Source organism: Clinocottus analis, unplaced genomic scaffold (genome assembly GCF_023055335.1).
Source record: "Clinocottus analis isolate CAN_PGR_092001 unplaced genomic scaffold, fCliAna1.0.p SCAF_15, whole genome shotgun sequence".
Taxonomy (NCBI): Eukaryota; Metazoa; Chordata; class Actinopteri; order Perciformes; family Cottidae; genus Clinocottus; species Clinocottus analis.
Window position 1 is genome coordinate 15,322,900 of NW_027175876.1, and position 14,180 is coordinate 15,337,079.

The 14,180-nt window shown below is 40.9% G+C and overlaps 1 protein-coding gene across 1 annotated transcript; it reads left to right on the forward strand.

Annotated features, from left to right (window-relative positions):
- The first annotated feature begins 542 nt into the window (after positions 1–542).
- LOC137785976 (hormonally up-regulated neu tumor-associated kinase homolog) lies at positions 543–9,720 on the forward strand. The gene is made up of 11 exons (XM_068577554.1): positions 543–803; positions 3,414–3,536; positions 3,684–3,853; positions 5,316–5,371; positions 5,511–5,649; positions 5,776–5,903; positions 7,293–7,428; positions 7,858–8,035; positions 8,113–8,196; positions 8,541–8,838; positions 8,933–9,720. Exons 1-11 carry the CDS (start codon positions 543–545, stop codon positions 9,718–9,720), a joined length of 2,361 nt encoding a protein of 786 aa, XP_068433655.1.
- The last annotated feature ends 4,460 nt before the right edge of the window (positions 9,721–14,180 follow it).

A 14,180-nucleotide genomic window follows, 5' to 3' on the forward strand; every position in this document is an offset into this window, starting at 1 on the left:
TAATTAGAAAATAAGATTTCAAAGGAGAACCCCAGGAAGTAAAGTAAGAGTTACTGTACACAGAAATGTACTAAGTGCACTGTTGTGTGTGCAAAGGATGTGTGTGTGTGTGTGTGTGTGTGTGTGTGTGTGTGTGTGTGTGTGTGTGTGTGTTGTGGGGTGGAGGGGTTGGGGGTATAATTACGGTGTAGAATGTCCTCCTCATTACTGGAGCTGACCTAAGAGCACAGTTAATCATCCACTAACGGGCAGAGAGACACAGAGTGAGAGAACGGGAGAGAGGCCAGTGTTGCATTCTGCACAGTTTGATTCGAAGAGAGACATAAAGAGAAGTCTTCCATCACTGAACTAAAGGATACAGATAAACTTACCTGTGATTATAAGGATAACAAATCTGCATCCAAGGATTTACAGGAAGCTTTCTCCTTTTCTCAATCAATCAGTGTGTGTGTTTGTATTAGTATGTTCTATGTGGACTGTGCTGTTTTGGGATTATATGGTCCGCGTGTGTGAGAGGCAGCCACATGCTGGCCCTGTCCGGGATGCCAGCTGCAGCATTGAAGCCTGCTCCAGAGGACATGGTGGCAGAGGGAGGGGGCGAAGAAGAGTGCCATGCGGCTCAGTGGGAAGCCTCTGGGCCGGGCCGGGAGCAGCTGTCCCTGCCATCTCTGAAGGTCCCCAGGGAGCTTCTGCGGAACTTTCCCCACTCCAAGCGAGTGGGGACCTATCTGGTGGGGAAAATGATCAACAAGGGATCGTTTGCTAAAGTGATGGAGGGGCTGCACATCGGCACGGGGGAAAAGGTCAGTGCTTTCTCGCAGAGTTGAGAATAAAAGTGAAGAGACTTCACACACATACAAGATCATTATTACACAGTTCATCATTATTCAATATTACGCAAACTTATGTACATAAAGAACACAAAATACAGTCAGACCCATCTCTAATTACTTTTTTCACAAGCATGACTCTTGAGGGAATCTTACACGAACAAAACATTTGCTTAACAGATTTAAAGAGGATCTGTTTCTGAAAAACATATCTGGACTAGAGCTAATTATGATGTATGTGCAAAAATAAAATACCATGTAAACAATAAAACAAAAGTAGCAGTTATAATTTATATTCCGTAGTAGAATTCTGCTGGTTTCAAAAAACACATTTTTCCAAATAGTCTAAAGAAAACCGCGCTTTAAATAGTTCGGATTTGGTCTAAAATGTTCTGGCTCTAAACTGCAGAAACTCGCCCTCCCCCTCACCCCCAGGTGAAGGCAGGGTGTGTGTGTGTAAATGTATGTATTACTTTCTCTCCCTGGTTGCAGAGTTCCTGACCCCAGTTTATATATACTTGACCTGGTTGCCATAGTAAGGACCCAAACTGCAAACGGTGTTTGCTCCTCTTGACCTTTGTTATCTTCTGCAGGTGCAAGATCTGTGGAAGTTGTTGTGGGAAAATCCTTTTCCCACTTCTGATGGGTCTTATATTTCTGAAGTAAAGAATACTGTGTAACATAACTTGTCTTTAAGATCTTTATTTTTCGCACAGAGGAGGTTTACTCGTACAATTCAGTCTGCAGGAGGACGAACTAAGTCTGCAGGGCATGTACATCTTATAAAGGGGAAGTGGACAAAGGTGTGGGGGATGAGACCTGACAGAGCGTATGTAACCAAACCTAAACAGGCTGTGGCTAACTTCTTGCAGAGGAAAATGCCCTGTAACCATCCACCAAAGCACACAAACCGTGTGAGAGACCGTGTGACAAATGTCATTTAGATATTGTATTTATGGTTCTGTTGTTGAGTAAGGCCTCTAAAGGTAAGTCTGAACAATCTGAATACATCTCAATATATTGACTTTATAATTGTCTTATGTGCCCAGGCCATGTCCTGTTCGTCATCATCACTGACCAGAAATAGGTTGAAGACTTCAAACTCCCAGTACAGAGAAAAATAAATCCTTTAAAAGTTGACTCTTTATTATTTGATAGGTGTGAGAAGATATCAATACATTTGAGTATCATAATATTATGTTTTGTGATTCTAAAAAACAGTTTAGTTATTCAGTAGTTTACAGTCAACAATTTGTCGCAGACAGAGGCTCAAATAAACACAATATATTGCGTTGCTAAGTATTACAATCTATATTAGAATGGTACCGTTCTCTCCAATGTATCGGCACAAAGTTTGGTCACTGCTCCTCATTCTCTCATGGCCCCAGGCTTACAACTAACTCCAATGCAAACACAGCCGTGTCCTCACTGCACTCAGAGCCATATGATGGTGGATGGGTCAAACAAATGCCGGACTTATGTCCAGGAGACTCAGCGAAACTAAAGTAAAAGTACAAATTTTGTCTCACGTGACTCTTATGAGTGGTCAGTCGATTCACCCACTCTCTTTTACTAATCCTAAATAAATGGTTTTGTGGCTTAAACGTAGCTTCCTGTGAAGACGAAAGTTTATTTTGAAAAGACACCATGCATGTATTGTACTATATTGACATGGAGTATATTGCCATGTCAATATGGACATGTCCAAATGCTAGAGGGTCACCTTGAGCGTCATTTGAAGCTTCGGACCACTGAGCAAATGTTGGTATTTGCTGCATTGTGGTGAGAATGTGACACAGCCTTATTATTTGACTGTTCAGTGTGATTCAGAAATGGTTATTTTCCAGGACAGTATTTTATGAGTATGGCATAGATTTCACTTTAGATTTTGTAAACTATTTCAATTATTAGTATTTTATTATAATATATATATGTATATAATTTAAATTACATTTAATTAAATGTATTATATTGTTGCTCACACAGATTTTCTGTGGTGAATGGTCTCTTGTATATCTCCTTTCTAGTTTTCTGACCAGTCAAAGCGCGTCAGCACTACATGGCATCATTCACCCATTCATACACTGGTGAGAGGTTCTACCATGCATTGTGTCACCTGCCCATCAGGACTAACTAACATTAACATAATGTAGGCACAGCGACAGGAGCAATTTGAGGTAAAGTGTTTTGCTCAAGGAGATAATGATATGAAATAACAGAGTCAGGGATCGAAGCAGCTATCCTCTGACTGAAGGACGACTCTGCTCTACCACTGAGCCACAGTCGACCTCGTCTCCCTCCACTCCAACTTCTACTTGCCACACAATTATTGTTTAAGTTCCTTTGAGCGCCACAACTTCTGGAACATCTACCAGTACTAGAGAATTAATGTAAGTTTATTCCAATCATAGTGTGACATTGTCTTCCTGTTCACATATGAACAAGTAGTTTGGGTAAAAGTAGTACCCAATTTGGAAGCAGGCTTTTGATAAATTGAATCCTTTCCCTTAAAAAATTAAGTGTCCAAAAACCAAAAACATAACTTTTGCCCTTGTGCACATGTTTGTGTTTGTGTGTGTTTAGGTGGCCATTAAGGTGATTGATAAGAAGAAAGCGCGGCAAGACTCATATGTGCTGAAGAACATGAAGAGAGAACCTCGAATCCATCAGATGGTCCGACATCCTCACATCGTCGTCCTGCTGGAGGTAGACACACAAAAACATTAACTCATTAATATATGTTAGTTGCTTACAACATTATACCTATGAAGTATAATTCAAAGGTTATTATATATCTGCCACTGTTGAATAAAACACGCCTAATTAATATGCACCTGAATCACTGTGTGTCAGACTTTGGAGACAGAGAACAGCTACTACATGGCTATGGAGCTTTGTGCTGGAGGGGACCTGATGGACCGGATCTGTGATAGGAAGAGGCTGGAGGAGAGGGAAGTGCGGCGCTACACTCGTCAGATCCTCTCTGCTGTGGAACACCTGCATAAACACGGCATTGTACACAGGTGACACACACACACACACAGACACACGCACACACACACACACACACACACACACACACACACACACACACACACACACACACACACACACACATAAACACAGTAGTTTGCAGGGCATTGACAGTCGACAGCGGAGGGCAGCCTGCAAGAAAGACGGCACATGGCACAGCACATTGTGGGAGCTAAGAGTGTTATTTTAGAGGTATTTTAGTATGTGTAGGTGTTTGAGACCCAATACTCTCACACACACAGTTACGCTGCAACCACACACAATATACACTGCGCTGGGCTTTGCTTTAAGACCTTGGCTCCTCTGAAGGTGGGAATGTGATTACCAGGCAATGACCTCATCATCCTGCGCCGGCGCCATGATTCACACATCATCACAACATCATGGACTTCCTCTCTAATGAAGTCCCTCAACGATGGCACTCTCAACCATTCAACAGCACCTCTCTTCTGTCACACACACACACACACACACACACACACACACACACACACACACACACGCTTGCACACTCCGTTGCACTCACACTTCACCGCAGTCCCACACAGATGATTAGACTGGAAATAAATGGAAAATTTGCACTCAAATGCACCTCCTACCACCCACATCCAGTAGGTTCACCACATACATTTTCTTCTTTATGACAACGTCTGCTCTTGCTCTTTCTTGCCTGTTTTCCCTCTTTCTTTCTCTGTCTGTCTTTGAACTTTATTCGGGTTGTGTGAGCAGGATTTTCTGTTGGTTAGATGAAGGCAGATGAAAGGAACATGGCTGATTCCCAGGCTATAGTTTATAGGGGATCCCTCTCTCTCTCCAAACCACAGATTTTCATTTAGCTGGGTAGTTTCAGAGCAGGCGGTGTGGTTGGTGTTGAGGCTGGGGTACTTTGAGGGGAGTGAGGGAACTTTCCCAGGTGAACACATCCACAGTAATGTGACAGACAAAAGCAAGTAAGTAAAGATGAGCTTCACCGTGGCCCCATTTCAATTTGGACTGACTTGAAAATTATGATGGGTGAAGGTTTTTAGGAGTCTAAAACAAACATATCGTCCAAATCACCACTTGCTGGTCGCTGGTCATGTCGAGCTCTACCCAAACCACATTTAGCTTGAGTTTTCTTAAGTTCTGTGGTCTAGTCTGGTCCCATTTCAGGTGGTTGCCCATAACTAAACAAAAAAAGCTTAGTAAGGCTGAACTCACTGCAGGAGTTCTTAAATTAAACAGCCACCATAGTCATCATTTGAAGTGCTCCAAAACAAGGAAGGAAACACATCCCTCTAAAAATTCCTGTAGGATTAAGGACAGAGCTCATGAAAATACTAAAGTGCACCACCCATTTCTTTGTGACCAAACAGCTCTCTCTCTCTCTCTCTCTCTCTCTCTCTCTCTCTCTCTCTCTCTCTCTCTCTCTCTCTCTCTCTCTCTCTCTCTCTCTCTCCTTTTATTCTGCAGAGACTTAAAGATTGAAAACTTTCTGCTGGATGAACACAACAACATAAAGATTGTGGGTATGTTGATATTCTTGCTTTTTGCAATGACACCTGACAGTATACTGATGTTGGACAGATCCCCCTGGCAGAATCTGTCTTTGCTATCTAGTGGATTTGTGCAGCGGCTCCTCTGTTAAAATGATGATGTTTCAAACAGACTTTGGCCTGAGTAACACTCTGAAGGCTGAATCTTTGTCTCTGGAGCTCCTAAACACCCAGTGTGGAAGTCCTGCCTACGCGGCCCCTGAGCTGTTAGCTCACAGGAAGTATGGACCCAAAGTGGACGTCTGGTCCGTGTAAGTGATATGAATGCGTATCTGTTGAGGAGGCATTGATTGAAACAAATGACATACACTCATCTGTATATTGTATGCATATTGTAAAAGTGTTTCCGTTGTCCCACATGTTGCTTGTGTGAGCAGGGGTGTGAGCATGTTTGCCATGCTGACAGGAACTCTGCCCTTCACTGTCGAGCCTTTCAACATCAAGCAGCTACACCAGAAGATGGTCAATGGAGAGATCAGCAGCATCCCCAGTGACATCAGCAAAGGTAAGCCTTAAGATTAGCAAGAAATAACATGAAACAAAACAAAATACAGAAAAGTAAGTAGGGCCAAATTAGTAAATGATAAATTAACAAAAACATATTTGTCAGACGTCAAAGACCAAGTGAAAAATCTCCACACTGTTTGAACTTACATTTGTAAAACTCTCCCTCAGTTACACAATCAGCCCTTAAGTGCTCTGAGCCATGCACAGGTACGACATGTTTGTTCAGCTTTTGGAAATAAGTCTGTGCGAACAGGATTTGAGGGAAAAGATGTTTCACTTTTTTCTTACTTCCTCCACTTTCTGTCCCAAGTACACAGTGGGCCCTTTGACTGCTTTATTTTTGTCACACATAGTCACTCCATTACAGTGTCATGGTGCCATGTCACCACACACAAACAAAGCTCCTGTTACTCACGGGGGAAAGCAGCATGGCTCTAAAAGTTCTAAAGCTGGGACTCGATGGGAATAGTGGCTGTATCGCTGCTACAGAAAGACATCTACTTCCAGACTTCATCCTGCCTCTGGATGAGAATGTTTTTTTCTTTCAAACTCTGCTAAACCTTTGCCAGTCCTCTTTCTCTTCTGCACATTAATTATTGTCAGGCTGGTCTGTTTATTCCATTAGCTCATTCATTAGTTTTCTTGTCATTTCCCTGGCTTGTTTGTCTTTCTTTTGTTTTTTCTACTAAAATTTGATTTTCGATTTCTATTATTTCACAAGTGTATAGATTCAAATCAACAATTAGTGCATTTGATTCAGTAACAAACTAAATGACCCTAACTGAATTTAAAGGCTTATGCATCTGTGAAAGTCGCAACGATCCTGTTTGAATCCACATGCTTCTCCAGGTCATCGAGTTTCACCCGTGCTTGGCTGTCACATCACAGCTCCATGGCACAGCACAAGCTCTCTCCATGGTGTCCTCTCTAATACTGTATGAGTGAAGTCACAATGACCCACATCAGTCCGTCAGTCTTGAGAAGTTGTGCAACATTAGCTTTTTTAGTTTTGTCCCTGTTTGACCATGCAGCAAGAATAGTACACACTGTGTATGAGAGAAGCCTGTTAGCCTAAAAAAACACTGACCCAAACCTGCTCCCAAAGAGCATGGTATGAGGCATGGTTTACAACACTACAACACTTTATGTGTAAGTAGAGGTCTATTTAGAACAACCTCTTCCAAGCAGTTGTTGACCATCAGTTGATTGAGCATAGAATACCAACTATTTCTGTGTGGTTTTGACTGATGTTCAAGACCACACAGGTCTGTCGAGTTCATGCAGAGATGCAAAAAACATTTACACCACATGCAGTAATCAGATCATTTTAAATTCTGAAAATTAAGAAAACAAACGTAGCAATAACTCATCGTTGCTCATGCTTCAGGTGCTGTGGTGTTTGTGTTGTCCCTCCTGGAGCCCGACCCTGCTAAGAGACCTAGTGTCAGAGCTGCAATGGAGGAGAGATGGATCAACGAGGGACATGCCAAGAAACCAGTGCACACACTCACTCATAAAAACAGGTAAAGGGATATACACTCGGACAAATAGACCCGAAGGCAATACAAGCATATACTCCTTTGCAGATGTGACAAATTGACATTTATTACATTCAATCAAAAGATGTATGTTTGTATAAAACACATCCTTCTCTGGGAAAGTGCTGCTGCAAACATTAAAATGTGGGAAAAAGAACTCAATCAATGCACATTTTTAACATATTTGTGGTTAGTAGGGTTACAGCTTTATGTATTTTAGTATGACTTAGAAGGTTTTATCACGAATGACGCAAAATAACTGCTCCAAGTCTGTTCGGCTCAGTTGATGATCATCAAATTAAAATCCTTCGGTTACTGGTCCTTCTATTCAACAAATCCTTAATGACCCAAACATTATCTGCTTCACTCTTCAAACTTTATCTTTTTAACTGTTCTCCTCTGGTTATTTCCTAGATTATGTCCGGAGGATCTCAACTCGTCTGTGCTGGCATACATGACAGAGACACTGGGCTACACTCTCTCTGAAATCATACACACACTAACTATCAACCGACCCTCGGCCATCATGGCCTCCTATCACCTGCTGCTCAACAAGCTCAGCAGGAACCAGAACGGACCTAAGGCCAGCAAGGTTCCTCCATTTTGTTTTACAACCTTTCTTATGTTCTCTGGTGAAATCCTAACAGCTAAGAATTATTGATTTGGCAGAAAATAGAGAGCAATGGCAGGAGTCTTCCAAGCAAGAATACATGGAGAGAGAGGCGTAATACTGAATCAAAGACTCAGCAACAGGTAATTTGTTCAATTACATCATAAAAATAAATACAGTGATCATTTAGATATGTTAAAAAAATTAAAGTATTTGTATTTTCAAGAGATCTCAAAATAGACTAAAACCAACAATATGTTAGTTCATCACTCAATACTTTCTGGCCTACTCTCCTCCTCAGAATCAACAAACCAGTAGTCCATTTGATCCTATGAATACATGTATATATATATATATATATATATATATATATATATATATATATATATATATATATATATATATATATATATATATATATATATATATATATATATATATATATATATATATATATACTGATGAACTAATCACAACTTGTTTTTAGAATGAGCTGACAAATGAAAAAAGATTGAAGAAGTCCAGCAAGCCTCAAAGAGCCCAACAGACAACTGAATGTCAGATCAACAGGAAGAAAACTGAGGACCTGTACAGACCAGACAACCAGGAGGAGGTCGAGAACCGCCCCCCCTCTCCATCTCTACCCCAGCTTCCTCTTTCTACTTCCCCCTCAATACCGCCTCGTCTTCCTTCTCCCTCCCCCACTTCTCAGTCTACAGAGGATGGGGACACTGATGAGGAGATTGCCATCACCTTGGACACCAGAGAAACCCTGTTTCCCGAAGGTAAGGATTTACAGCTTACAGAGAAACAAAAATGACACACCTCGAGAGTGCGGTGAGTGACATACTTTATTGTATCTTTGTTTGTGTGCTCTAGTGTCGGTATTCGGAGACAGAGAACTCGTCCATCTTTCTCCTCCTAAAAGCTCTGCATCTCAACTTTGTGACTCCACCCCTTGCCAAGTCCCCTTGCCCGCTGAGCCAATCAGAGACAGCAGCGCGTTGAGGCCAATTCGACACACACATCTGCTCAGGACAACTCAATCAGACGGGGCAGCAGACCCTGGGTCAAAGTGCTTCCATGACAACCGCCACCAAGACGACCACTCTCATCACCTGAGCATCAATGAGCGTCTGGAGAAGTTGCAGACATTCTATTCTTCACAGAAGAACGGCATTTCTCCCAGGATGCTCCTGGAGGCCGACAAACACGTTGCACACTCCTCAGACAGAGACCATTTGGCTGCCCCGGAGACGACACAGACGTCACCCTCTGCCCCACTGCCCCGCCTGCGCAACGTCGGGCTAAAAGATGGACGAGGCAGGAATATGACATGGGTAGGTTTGACCCAACCCGGGCCCCCAGGACTCCTGGTGAATGGGTCTAAACCTCCCACCTTCCCCTCACAAAGACAACATACTTTGGTCATTAAAACTCTCAGGCAGGAGAAAGGCAAGAGGAGAGATCTTTCGTCATCAGGAGGAGGAGAGAGAGGCACAGCAGGAGGAGGGCTGAATGGAGCGAAGAGGAACTCGGTTCAGTTACGTTCATCTCTCCAGCGTCGGGTGGCGGACCTGAATCTGCCACTGCTTCCTGCAGCTCTGCAGAGGAAGACCGATAGCAAGAACCAGCTACACAGCATGGACTATCGTGTCCTCCCGTAATAGAAAGACAGTGATAGTGGCCAGAAAAAGCTTACACAAGAGATGGGAAGATAGTCCATCCATCCATTATCTGAACCGCTTATCCTCACGAGGGTCGCGGGGCGCTGAAGCCGATCCCAGTTGTCAAGGGGCGAAGGCAGGGTACACCCTGGACAAGTCGCCAGTTCATCACAGGGGAAGATAGTATTAAGTTTAATGTCACATTTAAAAAGCAGATTAGCAATTTAGAAATACTAGCTTGCTTTGAAACAAGCTAGTGTGGGCAACATCAAGGTGAACAAAAAAGGAGAGTGATACGGCATGGATGGTATTAAATACTGAGTAAATAGAACTGCATTTGTGTCGACATGTTGTGTTGTGGCAGCTCCAAAAAAATGCTACAGGCATAATTATACTTATTCCATTTAGGCCTTGCCCACCAATACGGCTACTTCCCAAACAAAAAGCATCCAGTAAGCATATTTTATATGCTGCAGTGCCAACCATTCCAACTCTGAGCGCATTAAATTTAAATTTAACCTTAGATAGCAAGAATTGCCTCCTCTAGAATTCCATTTTCATCACCACCCATCACAATGTGAAGTGCAGAATGCACACAGACAGGTTCTAATAGTATTCATTGTCCTTACATTTTTGTTCAAACATTAAAAGTCAAAATAAAAACAGAACTTTAGTGTTGTATACGTGAAGGTAAATCTCTGCATTCAACTCCTAAGCCATTTATGAGCATTGGGATGCTGTGGAGTGTCTGGGGAGCAACTCTGGGTTGAGTGTTTCATCGAAAGACTCTTCCACATACGTATAGGAGGCAAGAATCGACCATCGAATTTGGGGTCCAAGGGCAACCCACTCTATACCCACTGAGCTACTGCAACCGACTAGTCTCAATGCTACGTTATCATGTTGTTTTGTGTCTTCGTGGCAAGTTTTTTGCAAAATGATTGCTCAATTCCATATTTTATAGGGTGAAAATAGTCATGTTTTGACATACCATGTTTACTTGAGTTGTCTCTCAACATATGACTGCTAAGTTATGATGTCTCCACTTTAGCCAAATATGGATTATTTTTGCCTTCAGAAAAGTGAATAAATGGATGCTAATGTTGGAGGCAACTCTGGGCTTTAAGACTTACAAGTAAAGTGTCTGTGGCCATGTTTACTATAATATAAGATGCAGTGCACACATCAACACATCACACAGTTAGATGTAATGTAAGTTTATTTTATCTCATTTCTTTCTTCCAAAATGGATATGGTAAAGTCTGAGAACTTATAGTTGGAAACACTTTTGGCATTTTTCAAACCTTTTGTTTTCATGTCAGTTGTGCTTACTTAATTATTTGTCAGCTAATTCATACCACAATATTCAAACAATCTTTATCCCAAATCTCTGACAAGTATATTCTCCCTCATACGGCCGTGTCTCTTCTTTCCTCATGTCACTGTCTGTGGATCATTAATATACAAAGATGTAGAGGAATCTGGTTGCTGCTTTGTGGCTCTCTTCCTGGCTGATAAATAATTGACGGGCTGTTACCTGATTCTCAAACCTGTTTGTGTGTGTGTGCATTTCGCGTGCGCGCGCGTGTGTGTGTGTGTGTGTGTGTGTGTGTGTGTGTGTGTGTGTGTGTGCGTGTGTGTGTGTGTGGCTAATGAGGACAGATTGAATACATTGGAGCATCCCCAACTCCAGTTTCCTATCAGGCTACTTAACAATACGAACAAGTAGGCTCTGATGCTGTATCAGACACACAATCCGACTGCACAATGGCAATACACACACAAAAAAAGGCTAGTTAATGGTCAACTTCCCAAGTTAAGTAAGCCTAACAAATACTGGGGACCTTGTTCTTGAAAAGAAAATCCAGAAACCAGCTAAGGTCATTTTAATGGCAGACATTAAACGGAGATGTTTGGTAGTCCAAACAAGCATCCGGTATTCTCCGTAAGCTCAGTCACACTGAATTTGAATGGAATTTACAGGACAAACAAGGTATGGAAAATCAGTTAATTATTCATGTTGCACATAGGGATGTACCCATGGCTAGAGAAATATTGCCCTTACATGCATGCTAGTATTGAACATTGTTCTGTCAGAAGAACATGTGTCTGTAACAGTAACATTAAACAGCAACTTAAAACATGTTTCCACGTGACCATAACTAGTTAGTAATGACAGATTCACTTTTGAGCGCTTATAACTAACACACATTAACACACTGTGGCTTACACTGGTTTCAGGAGGTTGGCAAGGCTTTGGTTCTGCAGTGGTTCGGTGTCATTTCAAGCCATGAATGAAGGCAGTTATCTTGTTGAGTTCATCCGTCTCTTGCTTTACAGAGGGAGCAATTCACAAGGCCTTTTGTGGAAAATAGGAATTACCAGGTCAGATTTATTGAGTATTCAAGGATGTAACAATAATAATAATAATGATGCTTTATCTTCACTGTTTACACAGCATGTACAGTACTTGCTCTTCTCTCGTCTTGTAATGCAATCTCACCTTTGATTTTTGGCGATACAAAGGTCCTGCAAAGTGAAGTTTCAGCCCATTAGGTAATGGGGCATGACACTATAAAGACAGCGAGTTGTGGTCACCAGTAGCTAGTCATGCATCTGTTTGTTTGATTTAGTTTATTGGCATTGTGAAAGACACAAACATGCCTGGACATGTCTACTGCATACTGATGTTTGTCATTTTGAGGATGAGTTAGTTAATGATGAGAGAATCAGGTTGCTTAGACTACAACAATAACACGCAAACAGTATTCTACAGCCATGCTAGCAGCTCTGTCAGGCTGTAATGCAGTAAATCTTTGCTTTAAGATATATGCTAACAACAACATGCTGACATTATCATAATGCTGATAATGAGATTAAAATGTGATTAAGATTGTGAAATAATGTTCACCACGATCTCAATTTAGCATGTTATAATGCTAACTTTAGCTAGTTAGCTAGCATACAGACACCATAGCACTGGTTGACAGACTTTATTCAATAATAAAACAAAACATGAAAAAAGTTATAATGTTTTAAGGAGGTCATGAAAACTCACGTCATGTTATCAAAACAGTTATGGAAAAAAAAACACTTATGTCATAAAAACGTCCTAAAAATGCCACTAGACAGTCAGGTTATTACAAAAAGGTCATAGTTTAGTATGTTACAGAACATGTAATTCTAAACGTCACAGGAAAGTATGTCACGAAAAGTGATTAAAAACATCATAGCATGTCATTAAAAAGTAATGGTATAGCACGAAAAGATTCATAGTTTGTATGTCACAAACCTGCAACAGAAAAGTTATAGTAAATTATAAAGGATATCATTTAATTAAAAGGTAATTGCAAAGGAGGTTAAAAAAAGTTGTGTATGTCACATAAAATGTCAAAAGAATGTATCTTACAAAAAAGCATTTAAATTATATATAGTTATAATATAGTATATTAAAATAGCATCCAAATAATTGCATAGGATAATAAATTATGAAAAAAGTATAATATTTAAAAAAAAAAAAGATATGATAGTATGTCATAAAAAAGTAACAGCTAAAGTGTTAGCATAAAAAGTTACAAAAAGACAGTGTAGTATGTTATTAAGATGTAAAAAAGCAATAGGTTCCTATGCCCTTAAAATGTCAAAAACGTCATCGAAAAGTTATAAAAGGTCTGCTGTATAGTCTGTCATGAAAAAGTAATTGAATAGTATGTCGTTAAAATGTCATTAAACAAAATGACCTAGGGTTTCTCAATCTGAGGGCACGTTCATATAAAAGTGGCGGTGTTTGCAGCAAATGATTAATTACAAACATGGATAGGTGGCATTTTTTATAATCAAAGAGCCGTCATATTACATACAAAATAAAAAACATTCTTAGTATTAGTAGTATAGGACCAGTTGGCTTCTGTGAATCGCCCTGGGAGCCACTGGAGGTTCAGTGTCTTACTCAAGGACACATGATTCAGGGGAGACCAGGGATTCAACCAACTAACTTGCGGTTGCAGGACAATCACTCTGCCCATGAGCCACAGCCATAATACAGACCTCCCTTTGTTTATTATCACTACAGCATATAGAGCCACATACCTGGAGCAAAAGTAAATGGTAAAACCGTCAATCCTCTAATTGAAAGAAGATCTTTTATTTTCACTCAACCACAGTCGCTCACAAATGTTTACTTTACCCCTTGCAAAGTTATGCAAGGCAATGAGACTATAAGGCACTGCAACACACGGCTAAAAAGGTAAAACATATAAATAAATAAATCCACTGCTGCTGTTATTATTCGTACATTTTTCATAGTTTTGCGTACTACTCTGATCATATGAATCATTTCTGTCAAAAGCATTGAACGTGATGTAACTCTGTTATGTTGTTTATCCTGTACATCCATTGTCCTTCTGACCATCCTGGTAAAGGGATCCTCCTCTGTTGCTCTCTTGGAGGTTTCTTCCTTT